General features: G+C 43.9%; 1 protein-coding gene across 3 annotated transcripts in view; it reads left to right on the forward strand.

The window, feature by feature from the left end:
* Positions 1 to 12,190: 12,190 nt before the first annotated feature.
* Positions 12,191 to 21,782, forward strand: part of GNAL (G protein subunit alpha L) — a gene marked incomplete at its 3' end in the record, with an annotated part of 92,648 nt that continues 83,056 nt past the window's right edge. For 2 of the 3 annotated variants that reach the window (XM_082354856.1, XM_082354855.1), the window contains exon 1: positions 12,193 to 12,714. In XM_082354856.1, the coding sequence (XP_082210982.1) occupies positions 12,417 to 12,714 (298 nt within the window). In that variant the 5' untranslated portion in view covers positions 12,193 to 12,416. Of the gene's footprint in view, positions 12,715 to 21,782 lie in introns of all 3 variants that reach the window. The other variant, XM_082354854.1, reaches the window with a different exon arrangement.

The following is a 21,782-nucleotide window of genomic DNA, read 5'->3' on the forward strand; positions in this document are numbered from 1 at the left end:
GAAAAGGCAAAATATGGTGTCTGTAAAAAGATCAGTGGTTGTCAGGGACTGGGGAGAAAGAAAGATGAACAGTCAGAGGAAAAAGGATTTTTAGGGCAGTGAAACTATTCTGCATGAAAATTAATGATGGATACATGTCATTATACGTCTGTTCAAACCCACAGAACGTACACAACCAAGAGTGAATCCTGATGGACTTTGGGTGATAGTGATGGGTCCATGTTCACAGACTGTAAGAAGCACATCACTCTGGTGGGGGATGCTGATAATGTAGGAGGCCACGCGTGTGTGGGCGCAGGGGGTACAGGGAAAATCTCTGGGCTTTCTGCTCAATTTTGCTGTGAACCCAAAACTGCTCTTTAAAATACTTTGGTTTTTTCCAAGCTAATTCATTTCAACCTTAATACTGCTTCTGGCAACATTTCCTAAGGAAACTATCATATTGATTAAGAAAAAAACCACGTATGTCTAAATGATGAAATGTTATGTCATAATTGAATTTTTTTCAAATCTTATATAATAAAATAGGGGGGGAAAGACAGAAAGAAAAGCGGTGAAAATAACACCTGGGATGAGAAAATTTCTAGCGAAGGGACAGCCTCATCCTGTAACAGGCTGAGGGAGCAGCCCGTCCAGAGGGAAGCAGACAGTGGAAGTGCCGATGTGTCTGGGTGTGTTCAGCGGGGATTCTTACCAAGTAGAGTCCAGAATCCAGTGGCAGAAGGGGTGCAGAACGTGTTGTTGAATTAGTGATGAGAACGTAGAAAACCAGAGCAAAGAGGATTGCTCACCCAGATGTATGGAAAAGTGATTCTAAAATAGTAAGTAGCTCAACTGTAGAGAGAATTTACCTAGTCATAGTGACATAAATACTGATCCGAACTAAATTTCAATAAAACCCTGCGGGATTTTTGAGAGGACATGAAGAATGAATGTGAAAATATATATGCACCTCCACATTCACTGCAGCATTATTCACAGCAGATAGAAACAACCTAAGTGTCCATTGATGGGTGAATGGATAAAGAAGATGTGATACACACACACACACACACACACACACACACACACACACACAATGGAATACTACTCAGCCATAAAAAAGAATGTAATCTTACTATTTGTGACAACATGGATGGACCCTGAGGGCATTCTGCTAAGTGAAATAAGTCAGACAGAGAAAGACAACTACTTTGACAAGACAAATATATGTTATCATTTATTTGTGAATCTAAAAAAACAAACAAAAAAGCCCCCAAGCTCATAGATACAGAACAGATTGGTGGTTGCCAGAGGCAGGGAGTTCAGGGATGGGATGGGGAAAGTGGGTGAACAGAGTCAAAAGGCACAGTTATAAAATAAATAAGTCCTGGGGATGTAATGTACAGCATGGTGACTATAGTTAATAATACTGTATTGTATATTTGAAAGCTGCTGAGAGAATAGATCTTAAAAGTTCTCAGCCCAAGAAAAACTTGTAACTATGTGTGGTGATGTATCTTAACTAGACTTATTTGTAGTGATCATTTCACGATAAATACAAATTTTGAATTACTACATTGTACACCTGAAACTAATATAATGTTGTATGTCAATTATATCTCAATTTTAAAAAGTGAATGTGAGAGGTGGAGGGGAGGAATAAATTAGGAGTTTGGAATTAGCAGATACGAAGTAGTATATATAAAACAGATAAACAGCAAGGTCCTACTGTATAGCACAGGGAACTATATTCAATATCTTGTAATAACCTATAATGGAAAATAGGAAAAAGAATATATATATATATGTATAACTGAATCACTCTGCTGTACACCAGAAACTAACACAACATTGTAAATCAACTAGACTGCAATACAAAATAAATTTTAAAAAGTGAATGTGAGGGGTGAGGTTTGGGGGGCAGGGGGAAAGCAGGGAGGGGTGTTACAGAGCTGAAGTCCCATCATACCTAACGTGAAGCTCATAGATTTTGCCTGAAATTGAACAATCGAGAAGCAGGAATGGAAACATAAATTATAGGAATAAGATTTTTTTTTTTTAATTTTAATAAGAGCTAAGAAAGCTGAAATTGGCTGCCTCCTGAGAGCAAGACATGAGTGAGAAGACTGGCAAAGAAAAGCTGCTTCTCATAAATTAGGGGCAAGTTACCTCCAAATATAAACATCAAGCATACAAGTCCATTTCTGTGTGTGTCCTTTGATGTTAGTGATTTCACTTCTTTATGCCTCACTTTATCCATTCATTCCCCAAATGCAAAAGATTGTTGAACCATGTGGGGTACTCTTTTTTTTTAAAGGCTGTTTTGCATAAGAAATATTTATGGCTTTATAATTAGAAATTAAACTGGCTACATTCAAGTTTTTAAGGGGGCATCAAAACTACTTGCAAGATACAAGCTATTGAAAGTGCAGGTTTAGGCGAATTTAGGGTAAAAGATGCCCTAATGTCCCTCCCACCTCCACCAAGTTGAGTGGAGTCCTTATGAACTCAATTTGACCTTGGTTGTGAGAACTAGTCTGGCTCAGGCTGGCTGCTTAGTGACCAGCGAGAGGGTCAGAGACCCGCTCCCACAGCCCAGGAAGCCCAGCGCGCCTCGTGAGGGAGACCCCCAAGTGGCAGAGCTGCCAAATACTCTCTAAATGAGGGTCTACCCCACCAGCGAAAAAATGTTTCGGTCTAAAACCTTAACGTGTGCATATCATCAATTGGACTAATACATTGCAATTATTATGAAACTTACACGCAAAAACATATTAAAGGAATCTAGACATAAAATGCAATTTTTAGAGCAGTCTATTTCCTACTGGAATTCCAGCAAACCGCTCTGCACATCTTGGGTGTATCCACCCCCTGCCCCAAATCTCTCAGCTACCTGGAACAGGGGGGCTGGGCAGGGGAGAGAAGCAACTACACCCCTCCTGGGCCTTGGGTTCAGCTCGGGGTCTGCATTGATGGAGCTACAAGCCAAGCAAACCTAGACCCACCTTGGCTTGAACCATGTGTCAACTACATGCAAGGAGTCCAAGAAAGACACCAACAGAATGATGAGGCCACGCATGTTCACCGGGAAAAAAAAAAAAACTGGAAAAGAGCACAGGAAAAAAGTTAAAATGACCTGTGACCCAACTCCTAAGAGACAACACTGCCTACACTTTAGAATGAAGTTTGTCAGTGACTTTTTATGCACTGAGATGTTTCTTTTCAAAATGTGCTGTTTTGGAAGTTCCTTTTTTGCATTTATCATGAATATTTTGTATGTCCTTAAATTTCTCAACATTGTTAATTACTGTAATGTTTCAGAGTATATTTAATTTTTATAGTTCCTTATTTTTAAACATTCTATTATGGAAATTTTCAAATGTATGCAAAGTAAACAAAATAGTTTAATGAGCCCAAATGTATCCGTCGCCCAGCTTCAACAATTATAAACATTCTGCCATTCTTGTATCATCTGTAACTCTAGTCTACATTGTTGGGTTTTTATTGGGGGGGGGTTACATACATTGTAATATAAAAGATTGATATTACTATCTTCCTTAAATGTTCTATAGAATTCGCCAGTACCTGGCGTTTTCTTTGTGAGGACACTTTCAGTAACAATTTCCATTTATTTGCTAAGATACACCACTATTCAGATTTTGTTTCTTCTGTTTTGGTAAATTGTGTTTTTAAGGAATTCATCCACCCCACCTAAATTATCAAGTGTGTTGAAATAAAGCTGTTCATAATATTCCCATTTATAATTTTGATGTTCGTAGTCACTGTAACAGTATTCCCTCTTTTATACCTGCTATTGGTCATTTGCATTTTCTCTATTTCTTGCTAGGAATTTATTAATTTTATTCAACTTTTCAAAGAACCATGGATTATTTAGAAATTTATTGCTTAATTTCTAAATATTTGGTGATTTTTAAAAATACCTTATTGTCTTTCTAACTTAATTCCAGAGTGGTCAGAAAGCATACTCTTAAGAGTTTTAATGTTTTACAATTTGTTGAGATCTTTTTGGCCCAGGATTTGGTCTATCTTCGTGAACATTCCACTTGAACTTAAGAAGAGCATTTTGCATTCGTGGGGTGTAGTACTCTATAAATGTCAATTAGTTAAAGGTAGTTTGTGGTGTCACCCAGACACTGTGGTGTCACAGTTTTTCTGTTTATGAGACAAGCATGTTAAATGATCCACCTAAGATCGTGGATTTGTTTACTTCTTTAAGTTCTGTTAGCTATTACTTCACGTATTTTGAATATAAATACACATTTATATTATGTTTTCCCAATGTACTGACCCTTTTTTACATGATGAAACAGTACTTTTTATTTCCAATAAATCTCCTACCTTGAAGTCTATGTTGCTTGATATTAATACAGCCTGTCCACAAGTTTCTCACAATTAATGTTTCCATGTGCCCTGGGTTAAATAGTGTTTCCCAAAAATTCATGTCCACCTGGAACCCCAGAATATGACCTATTTGGAAATAGAGTCTTTGCAGATTGTACTGAAGGTAAGGATAGAGGTGATATCATACGATTAGGGTGGGCCCCAAATCCAGTGAGACCATGTTTATAAGAGACAGAAAAGGACACACAGAGGCCCAGGGAAGAAGGCAAGTGAAGACAGAGGCCGAGACTGCGGTGATGCTGCCACAAGCCGAGGAACACCACCAGGAACCCCCAGAACCTGGAAGAGGCAAGGCAGGGTTCTCCCCTGGAGTTTCCGGGGGGACTGTGGCCCCGCCAGCACCTTGATTTCAGTTCTGGCCTCCAGAACTGGGAGAGAATTAACATCTGCTGATCTAAGCTTCCAAACTTGTGGTCACTTGTTACTGCAGCCACAGGAAACCGATACACCATCATACACATTCTTCCTTCTTTTTACTATCAACCCATTTGTGTCTGTATTTAAAGTGTTTCTTATAAACAGCATAAAGCTCAGTCTTTTTGTTTTTTTAACTTTTTCCTTTTTTCCTTTTCCTTTTTGTTTTTTAAATTTCTTGGCCATGCCTCGTGGCATGCGGGATCCTAGTTCCCTGACCAGGGATGGAACCCGTGCCCCCTGCAGTGGAAGCACAGAGTCTTAACCACTGGACCACCAGGGAGGTCCCAAAGCTGGGTCTTTTTTTTCCTCTCTGACATTCTTTGCCTTTTCATTGGAAGGGTTAGTCCATTTACATTTAATTATTAAAATGCTTGGATTTAAGGCAGCCATTTTGTTATTTGCTTTTTATTTGGCTCACTTGTTTGTTTGTCTCTATTACTTCTTTCTTTGAGCTTACTTGAAGATTTTTTGCTATTTCGGTCTTATTCCCCTATTAGCTTTTTAGGTATCCCCCCGTTCATTATTTTTCAGTGGTTGCTCTAGGGCTGCATTGTACAAAATGGTAGCTACTAGCCACCTGTGGCTATTAAATTTAAACTTTAATTAAAATTAAGTGAAATTAAAATTTAGTTCTTCAGCACAATACCCACATTCCAAGTGTTCACCAAATACACGTGACTTGGGGAACACTGCAGATACAGAACATTTCTGTCACTGAAGAAAACCCTAGTGGTAACTTATCACAATTTATCTATAGTTACTATTACACTACTTTACATACAATATTGGAACTTTGAGAGAAGGTAGTTCCTTTACCCGACCCCGTCCTTTGTAACATTTTCATATATTTCATCTGCATACATTATAAACTCACAATACACTATTAATATTTTCCACATATTTGTAAAAGAAATTTTAAGAAAAATTACATGTAGTCTTTATATTTATCCACATATTTACCATTTCTGCTGCTCTTTATTTTTCCTCTGAATCTGAGTTACCATCTGGTGTCATAACCCTTTAGCCTGGATATCTATTACAACACTGTTCATAGTGCAGGTCAGCTGACGTCAAATTCGCTCATAGTGTCTTTAATTTTTTTCACCGTTATTCTTGAAGTACATCTTTGCAAGATATAAAATTATGAGTTGGTGATTTTTTTCTGTGTTTCAGCACTTCCACTGTGCTATTCTGCTGTCTTCTAACCTCCATTATTTCCGACGAAAAGCCAACATTTTCAATGTGTTATTTTCTATACACAGTGTCTCTTTTCTTTGGCTACTTTTATGATTTTCTCTTTATTTTTGGAGTTCAGCAGTTTCATCATATGTGCCCAGGTGAGTTTTTCTGTATATTAATCCTGCATGTGGTTCACTGGGTTTCTTGGATTTATAAGTTAATGTCTTTGATCAAATTTCAGAAATTTGAGGTCACTATTACTTCAAATATTGTTTCTATCCTGTTTTTTTTTTTTCCATCTTTTTCCAGGACTCTAATTACACTTATTTTAGACCACATAATATTCATCAACAAGCCTCTGAGAATCTGCTCATTTCTCTTCAGTTGTTTTTTTATCCCCGCTCTGCAGATTGGATCATTTCTATAGACTTGTTTCCAAAGTCTTCAAGTTGTTGTTCTTTCATCTTCAACCTGCTGTTAAGCACATACAATGAATTTTTTATTTCAGTTATTGCACTTTTCAGTTTTAGTATTTCCATTTGCTTCCCCTTTACAGTTTCAATTTCTCTGCTGAGATTCTCCATCAGTTAATTTATTACGTATACATCTTATTCTAAATCTCTGAGAGTATTTGTAACACCTGCTTTAAAGTCCTTGTCTGCTAATGGTTGCATCTGGTTCATCCAGGCATCCATTTATAGGATTGCTTTTTTTCTGAACTGTGGGTCACAATTTCCTGTCTCTGTGCCTTCTAATTATTTTTTACTGGACACTGGACGTTATGAATGATATGTTGTGAGGACTTCACCTTCCGTTACAGTTCTCTAATGAGTGATTTTGTTTTGTTTTGTTTTGTTTCATTTTGTTTTGTTTTGTTCTATACACCAGTTAACCTGGTTGGGCTCAAACTCTGTCTCTCCTGAAGGGAGAAGAAGCTGAAATCTTTGCTCTGTTCTTTTAGTTTTTTTGGCGTTTCTTGTCGGGCCACCATGTTGTTAAGTCATCAGCCAAGGATCTGAGTGGATTTTGCATTCAGATTTGTGGGGCTCACACTTCTCAAGTTCCCTTCCTTCTAGGATTTGGCTGCAAACTTTCTGGCTGTTGCCACACCTCCAAATTCTGTTCTCTGACATCGTGAGCCAGTGAGTAGGGCCAGCTTCCTGGGCGTGTGACCTGTAAAGTCCCACAGGGCCCCAGGCCTGGTTTAATACTCTTCACTCACTGTCTTGAAATTCCTATTTTTCAACAGGGACAGAGGGTTTTCATTTTGCACCGGGCTCCACAAATTCTGTAACCCATCTTGCCAGTAACCCTGTGGCTTTCTGCTTCCCCCTGACTGCAGACTAGGGAGTGTCCTCAGGCAAAAGGGCATCAACTCACAAATTTTAGCCAGTGCACTCATCTTTCAAGGGTAGACTCGCTCTGAATTCACATAGGAGATATAAATGTCATATTTTTTTTTTTGTTATCTGAGGAGTATCAGTCCAAGCAAGCTCCTCTGCCAATCTATTGCAGCCACAGTTCTCAAGCGGGATCAGTTTTGCCTAAGGGGACATCTGGCATGCCTGGAGACATTTTTTTGTTGTCACCATTGAGGAAGGTGCTACAGGCATCTACTGGGTAGAGGCCAAGGATGCTCCTAAACATCCCACAATGCACAAGACACTCCCTACTACAACAAATTATCCAGCCTCAAAGGTTGAGAGTGCCGAGATTGAGAAATCCTGCATTACAGGAAGTCAGGCCTCCACTTTCATTTTTTTTTTTTTTTTAACAAAATGGTTCTTTTTTTTTTTTTTTTCTATTTATTTATGGCTGTGTTGGGTCTTCATTTCTGTGCGAGGGCTTTCTCTAGTTGTGGCAAGTGGGAGCCACTCTTCATCGCGGTGCGCAGGCCTCTCACTATCACGGCCTCTCCTGTTGCGGAGCACAGGCTCCAGACGTGCAGGCTCAGTAATTGTGGCTCACGGGCCTAGTTGCTCCGCGGCATGTGGGATATTCCCAGACCAGGGCTCGAACCCATGTCCCCTGCACTGGCAGGCAGATTCTCAACCACTGCACCACCAGGGAAGCCCCCACTTTCATTTTTAATGGCTACATTATTATATACATTACCATCTCATTATTTAATGACTCCTCTAGGACTATAAAGCATACTAATCAAACAGAGCCCCAATTTAGGGGAAGAGGAAGCCAAATTGGCCTTAACTCTTTCCTACAAGTTTACTTATGTTTCCAATGGAACAGTGTCAAAATGTGCAAAAATGGCAATAATAAAGTGCCACTTTTGGGCTTCCCTGGTGGCGCAGTGGTTGAGAATCTGCCTGCCAATGCAGGGGACACGGGTTCGAGCCCTGATCTGGGAAGATCCCACATGCCACGGAGCAACTGGGCCCGTGAGCCACAATTACTGAGCCTGCGCGTCTGGAGACTGTGCTCCGCAACAAGAGAGGCCGCGATGGTGAGAGGCCCGCGCACCGCGATGAAGAGTGGTCCCCACTTGCCGCAACTAGAGAAAGCCCTCGCACAGAAATGAAGACCCAACACAGTCATAAATAAATAAATAAATAAATAAAAGAACGTGAATTTCTTTAAAAAAAAAAAAAAGTGCCACTTTCATCAATTAAACACGATATCCACACAAAGACCTTAGACATAATCTTTCACTACATCATAACTATTTGCTCTTCAAAAGGAAATTCAGAGAAAGACGGATTGAGAATGGAAAAATCCTACCTGCAGCAGTGAAGATTATACATAAGATTACATATTATATCAACATGCTGTAATGTTACATTTACTTAGACTCCCCTCATGATTTCTATTTTCAGATTCATAATCATTCTTTGACATTAGAAATTGCCTACAGGGGCTTCCCTGGTGGCGCAGTGGTTGAGAATCTGCCTGCCAATACAGGGGACACGGGTTCGAGCCCTGGCCTGGGAAGATCCCACATGCCGCGGAGCAACTAGGCCTGTGAGCCACAACTACTGAGCCTGCGCGCCACAACTACTGAGCCTGTGCGTCTGGAGCCTGTGCTCCGCAACAAGAGAGGCCACGATAGTGAGAGGCCCGCGCACCGCAATGAAGAGTGGCCCCCACTTGCTGCAACTGGAGAAAGCTCTCGCGCAGAAACGAAGACCCAACACAGCCAAAAATAAAAAATGAATAAATAAATAAAATTTAAAAGAAATTGCCTACATCTATGACCCAGTGATTCTTAAATTTAAAAAAATTATCTAGATTAAAGAAAAAACATTAAATTTTACTAACAGTTATATACAAATATTAAATATTTGATTCTAATTTATCCTACGCATAGACCACATAATCCAATTTTCTAATAATTAGTATTGATGGAAGAAATTTTCACATATTGAGGTGTGGGGAAGTCATTCTGGCTTACACATGACTTGGCTTGAACTTTATGCTCACTAGAATAGCCTGCCTCCTGGCCTGTCAACCACGCATTGTCCATCTGCATCTACTTGAACCACTAAAGACAAGAATGCATTTAAAAATCAAAATGGAGTAACTGTGGTTCAGGCATCCAAAATGGAGCCAGGTGTCCATTGTGGACATGGTTTCAGACACATTCCTGCCTCACTGAGAACTTGAATTTTCTGAACTGTATCAAACTCAAGGACACCAGCAGCCTTTCTCAAAACAGAATCTGATAGCAGCTGCCAGCTGCAACCTTCTGGTCTCAAGGTCTCCCCTTGTAACTATGCCACCACTTCAGACCCCAACCAATCCTGGCTTAACAAGCGCCTCACTTCTTACCAGATCCAATTATCATTCCTGACAAACAACTCATGTAATTGTGCAGTTTTTTCCTTTATTAGCCACCCTCACTTTGCAGTCTGGAGGAACACAACCCAAGTGCTGCTTGAATCTGTGTCTCCCGGGGTATAGTCTTCAGTTTGTCTCAGATAAAACTCTTTTCTATTCCTATTATAGACTGTTTATTGTTTCCATCAATAGGATGTAATTAGAGGTGTTTGAAAGAAACTGAAATGTGGGCACAAGGGGCAGAGCATTTTTTTCCTAGAGTTCTTTTAATAGGATAGTAAGGGTTCTTTTCAGTTTATTATGTAAGGTACCAAGAGGAAATATTGTCTTCTATTTCTTTTTCTAAGTACACTATTAAATTTGAGTGAATTCTCATTTATATACATTTTATTTTATGTGCTTAAACTTTTAAAAATTGTACTATGTTTGCTTCTATTTTCAGCTGACTTTAATTTACAAACATTGTTATCCATCTCATGTGATACTACTTGATAAAGTGTGTATAGTAAACTAAGTTATAACAGAAAAAGAATTAATATGCACTTCTCAGATCTCGGTTCAAATATCCCTTCCTCTGAAAGGCCTTCTCTTGATCATACACAAACCCCCTTCCTTCCCCAATTTAAATTGGACTTTCCCTATTTCTCTTCACTTGTATAATTTGCATTATATAACAAACACATTGGCTTGTGTTTATATGACTGAACATACTTCCACCTCCTAGTGTACAAACTCCATGAGGACCCACGTCTTTTTTTTTGGAGTATAGTTGCTTTACAATGTTGTGTTAGTTTCTGCTGTACAACGAAGTGAATCAGCCATATGTATACATATATCCCCTCCCTCTTGGACCTCCCTCCCACTGTCCCCCCATCCCACCCTTCTGGGTCACCACAGAGCACAGAGCTGAGCTCCCTGTGCTATACAGCAGGTTACCACTAGCTACCTATTTTACACATGGTAGTGTATATATGTCAAACCTAATTTCCCAATTCATACTACCACCCCTTCCCCCCCGTGTCCACACATCCATTCTCTACATCTGCGTCTCTATTCCTGCCCTGAAAATAGGTTCATCTGTACCATTTTTCTAGATTCCACATATATGTGTTAATACACGATACTTGTTTTTGTCTTTATGACTTAACTTCATGCTGTATGACAGACTCTAGGTCCATCCACCTCTCTACAAACGATCCATGTCTTTTGTTTCACCCAATACCAACCAGGAAGCCAAGCAAATTGTGTGTGCTTGGTACATATTAATAAACAAGTGGATACATGGAGGTCAGTGAATGCACATGACAGGGATATTTAGAACCTTCTTCTGTCTTCTCAAGTTAGATTTTCTATAGTCATCCTTTGTTCTACTCAAAAGATCTAAAAGTATAGTATAATTTTGGCAAAAATTTTGGCGTAATATTAGGTGAAAAGTATTACATGGCATTTGTTATTAACAGGGCCCTAAAATAAATGTGAATTGTAGATCTCTATTTTTTTATATAAAAAATTAATCAAGTATAAAGTTTACTCCAAATGCCCACTGCTGTGTTGCATTAAACGGCCCAATTTGGTCTATTAACGGGATTTTTATTAGATATATTTACCTATCAGTTACAACATCCCATGTCATTTTGCTCGAAATCAAGGAACACGTGTTATAGCAGGTTTCTTAAAAGCTATGTCGAAATTTTCATGTGTTGCAAAAGACCTATAAGATGATGGACATAATGTGAGAATTCAGGAGAAAACCAAGGGATCTCTGGTGGACTGGAGGTGTGGATAGAGGGCACAGGGTCTGGAAGCGGCCCGCTCCTCCCTGGGCTATATTGCAGATTAAAAAATAGGACGCAGTGTGCAATTCCGTATTCTCCTTTTAGCAAATATAAACATATGTGACAATTAGCACTTGTTTTCAATTTTTTACTAAGTGTAGAAATTGTTGAAAATTATGTCTTGGACCTCCTGATTTGGAAACTTTGTCGAGATGGAAGGTGTAATAGTTTAAGGTAGGGGTCAAGAGTGTGCGGAGGTGGGTGCACGTGTGTAAGATGAGCAGGAAACAGCGCCGCAAGGTGAAGAGAACGCCGCAGGTGCTCCGGGAATTCAAGATCTCAAAGCTAGCATCCCACCCCTTTACCTGGCCCTCCGTTCCTATTGACCACTGTCCAAGATCACAGCCACGGAGGTGTTTTAAGAGCTGCAATGGCAGCTCCGGGCGGCGGCGGCACCGAAATGGCCTCAGCGGCACTGTCCGCAGCTGCGCACCGGGCTCGGGCACCAGTCTTTACGGTAACGAGAACTGAGACGAGGGGCGGTACTTACGGTAACATGAGGACGCGCCAGGCGGCGGTATTTACGGTAAGGGGGCCGGGCCGGGCTAGGGGCTGCCTGTCCGGCCCGAGGTCCGCGTTGTCAGGTGATCTACTGCCGAGGCAGTCGCCGCCCCCTGCAGCGGCGGAAAACGCGGAATGGCCCTCGGGGGCAGTGAGGGGCCGGGGGCCCGCCTCATCCGTGCCCCCCAGCCTGCAGGCTGCAGCGCCGCGCCGGGTCCGCGTGCAGCCCCCTCCCGCCCCTCGGCTGGGGCCCCGGCGTGAGCCCCGCGCCCCGCGCCCCGCGCCCACATGGGGCTGTGCCACAGCCTCCGGCCGCTGCTCTTCGGAGACCCAGAGCCGCCCTTGGAGGGGGCGCGGTCCGGCCCAGACCAGACCCCGGACCCGGACCTGACCCCGGTCCCGACCCCGGCCCGGACCCCGGCGGGGGCAGGCGCGGCGCGGACCCCCGCGCAGAAAGAAAGGATGCGGCGCGCGGACCAGCAGCGCGCGGAGGAGCGCGAGGCCAGGCGGGTCAGCAGGAGCATCGACCGCCGGCTCCGCGAGCAGAAGCGCGACCTGCGGCGGACTCACCGGCTGCTGCTGCTCGGTGGGTACGGGGGGCGCACGGGGGCCGCGGGGAACCGGGCGCGGGGCGGGGCGCGCGGGACGGGAGGCGCGGGGGGCGTGGGGGGCGTGGGGCGGGGCGCGGAGCCGGGCGCACGCTGGGCTGGGAACCGGCCTCGGGGCGTACGCGGGCCCCGCGGGTTCGGTCTCGGGTCTAGAATGGTTCTTACCCGACAGCGTCCACTTGAGTGACTGGGCCGCGAACGCTCTGCCCGGTGACTCTGCTCTTTTCCACACCGTGTCATCCGGGCCCGTGGCTCACTTGTTACCGGTTAAGGAGCCTGCCCGGGAATTTCGTCCTCACTCGGTTCATCCCCAGGTCGTGCAGCCGCGGAGTGGGCCTCGTGCCTCTCACCGCCTCAGCGGCGGCCTTTGTTCTAAAGGCGCGAGTGAAAGCAAGTGCACGAGGCGTTTACGTCGGTGGGTGTGGCTTGTCCCCTCTGGAGAAATAACTTCCACAGCCCAGGATACGGTCCTTCTGTCTCACTGAGTAGGTTCGAGCCTGGTGCCGTCGTAATGTTTGCTCCTTCTTCAGAAGCATTCGCTGTGCCACCTGCACACAAGAAAATGGGCACACCACCACCGGTGCTTGAAGGTACAGACCGCGTCGTTTGCTGGCATTTCTCAGCAAGCGGAACAGTCTTTCCCGTGAACAACTCAGAGACGTTCTCTGTGCTCTCAAAGCCTGTGTTCCTCATGCTACTTGTGGCTTTTAAAGTTTAAGGGGGGAAAAAAAGCAAGACGTGGGCTTCTGACCCCAATTTTGTGACCTATAAGGAAGAATAATTGTTGAGTTTTGTGGCCTCCTAGGCACAAAGAAAGAACCCGGCCCATGATGGAGGAAGATCCCTGCTTATAAATGAGTGAGACTTTTCTTTAAGATCTCGAGAACAACTAAGTCTTCGGTTTTGAAAGGGCTCACCATTGCAAGAACTAATAGCTAAAACAACACAAACCTAGCTGCTGTATCCGGTGAAATATCTGAATTCTAACATAAAGGGACTTTTTTTGGAGTAACAAAGAACAAAAAATATAGAAGTGATCAGGTTACCTGAAAAGGGAAGAGGACACATCAGAAGCAGAGTTATCTACAGTGCTAACTTCTGGAACAGGGCAGAACAATGTTTCCAGGGATCTGAAAATACAGAATGGTGATTCTAGAACCTGGTACCTCGTTAAACCACTGTGTGTGTGTGTGTGTGTGTGTGAGTGTTTGTGTGAGTATGAGGGGAAAACAGATTTCCAGACATACAAGTGCTCAAAGTACATCCCCAACCACACATTTTTCTGGAAAGAAATCAGAAATTACTCCAGCCAAATTTCTTTTAACGCACCAAATTAAAATAATTAAAAGGAGAGAATTGTCGTCTCAAGAAATAAGAGAAAAACAAATAAGGTCTACAGTTCTGGCAATGTAATGTTGTTTTAATGTGATTGTGCAGCCGGACAGAAGTGTTTAAAAGGATATGTGAAGCAGAAGATGCTCAATATAGAGAAAAAATTTTAAACTTAACGATTCTGTGAAAGGGTCCTGGGAGGTGATCTAAAGACTTGAACGGTGAGCAGTTTCTTATAACATGTTGAGAGACTGTCCCTTTAAAGACACTGTCTCAGCCTTGTGTGTCAGCATCATATCTGACGTGTTGCATTGTCAGGTGACTCACACTTTGGGGGGAAAGTGTCCTGGATCTTCCCACCAGTGACAGCAAGAGTGCAACACCAACTGTCCTGTCACAGTGACATTTAGTCCAGACCAGGTGTCAGTCTAACAGGGACAGTGCATCCTAGCTTCATCCCACTGTCACCTTGTGAGAATGCAGGCCCAGTGTTGCCGGGTCTTGAATTTCCAGAGTAAGAGGGAAATGCTCATTTTCATCTGAAACCTCCTTATTTTTAACCATTGGCTCAAATTAATAAAACACAATCTGTGTGCCTGCTGTGGCCCACAGGCCACCAAGTCTCACCTCGGTCGGATCTCTCCCAAGCTAAAGGGACATTTCCACAGGCCGAGCACTGGGCTGGAGGGGCAGCGGCCCCAGGTCAACACCAGCAAAACACAGTTGACAAGACTGGGTGTGGGATCAAAATATGTAATCTGTCTGAACACACAGCAAGCGAAGCCAGGTTCCCCATCCTTCAAGTGAATCTTTCTGCCGCTGAGCTCATAGGGTCATGACACAGTCATGACAGTAGATGCCATTGATTGTTCTTCCGCCTCTTTTTGTTGACTATGACGTAAATTCTTGTTCACTACATTCTGATTGGAAAAGTATTCATTTGATATTATCCTTTTTTCCAGATAATTATTCAAATTAAAAATGGCCAACTGTGGTTAGGATTCATGTTTTTCGCTTCCTTCTATTATTTCCTGTTGTTTTCCTGTGTGTTTGGTCTTCCTCTGCCAGGAATACATCTCTCGAGATGGAAGCAGTCTCTGTGGGACACTTGCTGCCTTTCTGTTGTACTTGGCTGTTGGTAGAAACCAGAACGCTGGCTTGACCTCTGTCTGTGTCTCTAAGAGGAAGTACTTGGTACAGTCACAGAAAAACAGAATGTTCTCCACTGGGAGATTTTGATCACTTTTTTTCAGATAAATGTCTCTTTTCTTGAGTCGTGCAGTGGACTTGAGCTGCATGGACCCCCAGGACACCTCCCTTTCAGTTTGCTGCCTTGTCCTTCCCCAGCCTCCTGTAGTCCCATGGCTTTTTTTTTTTTTTAAGTTTAATTTTTATTTATTTATTTATTTATTTATGGCTGTGTTGGGTCTTCGCCTCTGTGCAAGGGCTTTCTCCAGTTGTGGCAAGTGGGGGCCACTCTTCATCGCGGTGCGCGGGCCTCCCACCATCGCGGCCCCTCCTGTTGCGGAGCACAGTCTCCAGACGCGCAGGCTCAGTAATTGTGGCTCACGGGCCTAGTTGCTCCGCAGCATGTGGGATCTTTCCAGACCAGGGCTCGAACCCGTGTTCCCTGCATTGGCAGGCAGACTCTCAACCACTGCGCCACCAGAGAAGCCCAGTCCCATGGCTTTTAAAGTCAGGAGAAATTCCAGATGCTCTGGCTGTGCCTTGGCTTTTCCAAACTCACATGCACAAAACGTCCTTACAGCCCGGGGAGAAGACGCAGCCACAGCTTCTATATCACTCTGTTTTATAAACTATCACCAGCATCCTGCAAACACAAAGCTCCCCATTTCAAATCAGTGGAGCAAGACTCAGGAAGCAGATGTGGCCCAAGGGATGGTGCAGTGAGAACGAGCAGGTGGGGCCATGGACCTCCAAGGCCAGTGTGGACGGACCCTGAACCCACACCTCTCCTTAGAAGGAAGCACAGCCCAGGAGGGTGTAAGTTGGAGTTAATCCATCGTTTGATGTGGGGATGGCCTGTGTTCAGAAGGATGTTGGGCCGTGTTTCCGGCCACCCACTTGTGAGTTCAGCAGCTCCTGCCCAGGCGGCTGAGCAGAGAGGCATCCCCGTGGCCTAGTGCAGAGACAAGGGCACCAGCGCCATCACACCCAGTCCACTGGCGGGACAGAGCAGGGCCTGGAGGAAGGGAGGCCGCATGGAGGTCACCGAAAGATCGAAGTGCACTCATAGAATAGATTTGTTTTTAAAGGGGACCAGGGATTCTTTTTTTCCATTTTGAGGGGTTTGTCGGAAAACGGTGTATTAAGGTTGCACTTGGAGCAAATGCACAGCAAAACGCCCAGCCTATTTCCCACCATCGAAACCCGGCACCTGCCCCACGCCAGCTGCATCCACAGTCTAGTCGCGACGCCCCATCAGCCTTCATGGTGTCCCCCTGGAAGGTGAGGTTGGGCCCTCTTAATTGGCTATTAGAGCTTTTCATGTACAAGGAAATTCCATGCGCTGGAAAGAAGCAGCAAAACCCAGGGGGAGATGGCCGTTTTCTGTCCATCCTTCCCTCCTGGGCCAGGAAGGATGGTTATGTAATTCTCTCTCTCAGAAGCTCTAAAGTACCTGATACTTTACTTTAGAATCATTTCTTAATTTAATGTAACAGCGTCCTGCACACCAGCTATCCATCGATCGGTGCTGTCTGGCCTGAAAGGCGGGCAGAGACGCAGCTGGTCTGATGCACTTCCCTGCACCCTAATGGATGATGTTTATTTAATACTCAGACCCACTTCCCCCTCTGGTGGGTGGTGTTTTCTCAGAAGAAACAGCTCCCTTTTGGGCTTGGGCACAATAATGAGCTTGGATTGGCAGGGAAGGCCGGAGCGTAATAACCAGGGTTTAGACAAAAACATTCCAGTTCAGCTGGGAAAGGAAAGTAGTCATATTCCTCTTCAGAAAAAGAAAAAAAAAATCTAGTTACTTGCTTTCCTCATCTGTGAAATGGGATCATAAACCACCAGAAAAAGAAAAAAAAATCTAGTTACTTGCTTTCCTCATCTGTGAAATGGGATCATAAACCACCTCGTAGGATTTCTTGGCCCAGCGGGGCCCCACCCATACTGGGAGAAAACATCCCCAGAGCATGCACCTGCAGAGCACTTGTTTCCAGAACAAAGAAGGGAATCCTACAGACTGACGTAAAAAGATGCCCGATTAAAACAGGCAAACAAGGAATTCCCCAGTGGTCCAGTGGTTAGGACTCCGAGCTCTCACTGCCAGGGGCCCTGGTTCGATCCCTGGTCAGGGAACTAAGATCCCACAAGCTACAAGATGCAGCCAAAAAAAAAAAAAACGGACAAATGACTTGGAGCTGACAGTACACAAAAGAAGATATGTGAAAAACCAGTACACTGCCAGCATGATTGGTCATCAAGGAAATGCAAATTAAAACCACAGACAGCAGTTCACTCCTACCAGGGTGGCCTACAGACCCACAGTTCCAGTGCTGACCAGGATATAAAACAGGGTCAGCAGACTTTCTGTATGAGGGGCAGGCCATGGGACCTAGTCAGCTCTGCTGCGCCATGCAGGCAGCCGTAGACCACACATAAGCACACGAGTGGGGCTGTGCTCCAATAAGACTGTATTTATAAATGCTTACATCTGAATTTCATGTAATTTTTAAATTTTTAAATCATGAAATACTATTCCTTTGATTTTTTTTTCCCAACCACTAATGGAGTCTTAGCTCACAGACTATGCAAAAACAGGCTGCAAACCGAAGTTTGCTGAGCCCTGATCTAGATGCCAAACCCTCACTCTCTGTTGGTGGCACAAGGACAATTGTACAGTCACTTCCCAGAATTACTGAGTAGTTTTCTATGAAGTTAAACACACATCCTATGACCCAGCAATACCACTCCTAGGAATTTACAGGAGAAATATGAAAATACGCCTTTATTATAAGAAGTTATACAAAATGCTTCTATCTGCTTTATTCAAGATAGCGGAAAACTGGGAACAACTCAAATTGTCACTAACAAGAGAATGAATAAGCATACTGTGTATATTCATACAATGAAATACTCAGCAATAAAAAAAGTACTGATTGATAACATAGCAACATGGATGAGATTTTTGAGTGTTATGTATACGTACAAAAGAGTATCTACTTATGATTCTGTTTATACTGAATTCTAGAAGAGGTCAAGCCAGTCAGTGGTGATAGAAATCAGAACAGTAGTTTCAGGGGTCAGATTTCTGGAAAAAGTCATGAAGCACCTTTCTGGGGTCATGGAAATGTTCTGTATCTTGAGTGGGACGGTGATTACACAGGTGTAAACATGTGAGAACTTATCAAACTGTATGCTTAAGATCTATGCATTTCAGTGTATTTAAATTTTACTTTTTTTTTTTTAAAGATAAAGCCCTTAATAATAGTGCCTAGCATATAGTAGAGGCTTAATAAATGTTTGCTGTTTTTAAAAGGATAGATCAAAACTCAAAAGAGGGACAATTCTAATTATAGAATGAGATAATAAATTATGGCTTGCTACACCAGGGGTCCCCAACCCCGGGCCCGCAGACCCATACCGGTCCCAGCCTGTTACAAACCGAACTGCACAGCAGGAGGTGAGTGGTGGGCTAGCAAGCGAAGCTTCATCTGCCACTCCCCATCGCTCTCACTACCGCCTGAACCATTCCCCCCCCCCCCCGACCATCCGTGGAAAAATTGTCTTTCATGAAACCGGTCCCTGGTCCCAAAAAGGTTGGGGACCGCTGTGCTGCACCATACCTAAATCTAATATGTGTAATACAAAGATCCTTACTTACCATTTGTAGGATCTGTGTTCTAATGATCCCAAAGATTAAACACCAGACGCTGAAGTGGGACCGTGGTATGTGAGTGAGGGCAAGGGTGGTGAAGCTAACCTCTCTGCCGTGTGGTCAGAGCGAAAGGGGGGGTCTGGTCAGATTAACCGCTTCTCTAGCCATTTACTGAGCTCCTGGGTGATGCCAGGCGTCACGGGAACATCCCCACTGGAAATCATTAAACTATAAACTGTTTTGTTAACGGGCCCCCTGCTGCCTTGCTACTTTTCTGCTCTGTTCTCCCCTATCTTCTCTCTAAAACGGGACCCCAAACTGAAGTTGTAAAGCTGAAACTCAAAGGCAGAAGGCTGATGGGGAGCAATTCACTGGGCCAACTGTGTAGGGAAATCGGAGTCACTTGTTTTCAACTGTGATAGAATCGCAGCTCAAACAGCCTAAGTTAGAGGCAGAGGAGGCATCAGCCTGGCTCTGTCTGTCCCGGGTCTTGGTTCTGTTTGTTCACCAGCGGCTCCAACTTCACAAAGTCTCGGGAGCCCAGAGGAAAGAGGCTCTGGTAACAGTTCTGGGTGGACAGCTCAAGTGAGAGCTTAACATTGTTTCTAACTGGTATCTGTTCTTGTCCCAGACCTCAAAGGTGCATTTTAAGATAAATGCATTTAATATTTTCTAAAATTATTTCTAAACTTAATTTCACCATTATTCTTTGATAAAAGACATTTCTTCATAATTTCTTCTGTTTCCTTACAGTGATGAAATGGACAGAAACATAGATTTTTGCTATATCACTGTAAGAAAATGAAAATATTCCTGATTCCTGTCTTAGACAGTGAGTTTTATGATGTATAATCCCAAGCACTATTGCAAGCTAAAGACTGTTAGACATTTCGAAGGCAAATTGTTTCCTTGGGAGCTCACAGGTAAGGGACAGGGATTTCTCCTCTCTTGGGAGAAACCATAAGGCATCACTTAAAATCCTGCGGTTTAAACACTGGTAGGGGTGGACCAGGGAGCAGATGAAATCTCAACAAGAAATGTCAGAACCACTAGTAGGGAAGAGATCTCAGGCATCAGAGTTTTGATTTGCTCTTTGGTCTTTGTACTGATATTTTGGTGTTTGGCAGCAAATACAATATTTAAGCCATATTTCTAAAATCTTGGAAATGACACCCAGGATGTGACGTTTGTGGGCTGGAAGGTTCACGTCCTCTAATGCGGAGAGATGGAGCGTTTTCTCCTGAGACGTGAGAGAGAACGAGATTCCCCGCCTAACGTCAGGCTGTTCTGAGGCCCTTCAGGACCCGACCACGTGTCTGCCATCGCGTGCGCATGTGTGTGTATATGTCTCTGTGTGTCTGTGTGTGTGTCTGTGGGTGTGTCTGAGTGTGCATGTCTCTGTGTGTGCATGTGTGTGTGTGCATCTCTGTGTGTGTGTGTGTGTGCGACTGTGTGTGTGTGTGTGTGTCTGTGTTTGTGTCTGCATGTCTGTGTGTGTGCATGTGTCTTTGCGTGTGTACGTGTCTGTGTGTGTGTGCGTGTCTGTGTGTGCCTGTGTCTGTGTCTGTGTGTGTGTTTGTGTGTGTGAAATATCACCGAGAACCGCCCCTTCAGGGTACGTCACACCGTCTGTCTCTGTCCCTCTGTCCCTCTGTCCCTGCCATTTCTGCCCCCCCCCCCCACTGCTCCCTCTGCCTGGAGAACGGGTCCCCTTTCTTGCACCTGCATGAACTCGTCTTAGCTTCACATCTTGCCTTTGTTGTTACTCTCTCTGTTGAGAAGCCTTATTTGATGCCCATTTTTTCTTTCCCTGGGCAACTCTTTCCTTCATAGAACTTACCCCATTTTGAATTACATTTTCATTCATGTGTTTGCTTAGCGTTGACGCCAGTAACCTCCTGGGGCCAGAGACCTCATCCTTCAAGTTTCCTGCTGGTCTTCAGTGTCCTGCACGTGCCTGAAGGCATGTTTTTCAGTAAATGCGTGGATGTCAGGCTAAGGTCAGATGGTGACAGGCAAGTGTAAGCGCTGGCCCGGCAGGCACCCTGTCCCCTCGCTCCCACCCCCGCTGCACCCCAGCAGGTGGGGACTGTAGGGTTGACCGAGGCTCTAGACCAAGACCACAGGGTCAAGTGGCAAACTTTTCTTTCTTTTTTTTTAGGAGGTTACTTTGTTTTAGTATTTCTTAATCGAGATACTGTTGACAGAAAACATTATATTAGTTTCAGTTGTACAACGAAATTATTCAGTATTTGTCTATATTGTGAAATGATCACAATAAATCTAGTTAACATCTGTCACCACACATACCCACCAAAAAAATTGTGTGTGATGAGGACTTTTAAGGTCTACTTTCTTAGCAACCTTCAAGTACACGATACAGTATTGTTAACTGTAGTCACCATGCTGTACCCTCCATCCCCAGGACGTATTTATTTTACAGCTGGGAGTTCGTACCCTTTGTCCCCCTCCCCCCGTTTCTCGTGGCCCACTCCCCTCTACACGCACGTGGACCCACCACACCAAAGCATCTGTGCCGCCTCCTCGCTGGCTCCTTGGCTTCCCCTGGTCCTCTGCCCCTGGAATCCCCTCCCCCATTTTCAAAGGTCATCTCGGGTGTTACCTCCTTTTCCAAGCCTTTCCTGATCCCCTCTGTCGGAAGTGTCTGCTCATTTTATATGTAACTCCCTTAGAATACCTTTCCTTCTGCTGTGGACATTCATAAGTTTACCTGAAATCCATGATCAGACTATATCCTATGAGAGTCACGTCCACTTTGATTTATCTATTAAACCTCCACACCACCTGGCAGAACCTGGCATAAAATAAACGGGAAATTGTCGTTGACAAAACAGAAATGAGAACGTG

The sequence above is a fragment of the Balaenoptera borealis genome (genome assembly GCF_965194805.1).
Source record: "Balaenoptera borealis genome assembly, chromosome: 14".
Lineage (NCBI taxonomy): Eukaryota > Metazoa > Chordata > Mammalia > Artiodactyla > Balaenopteridae > Balaenoptera > Balaenoptera borealis.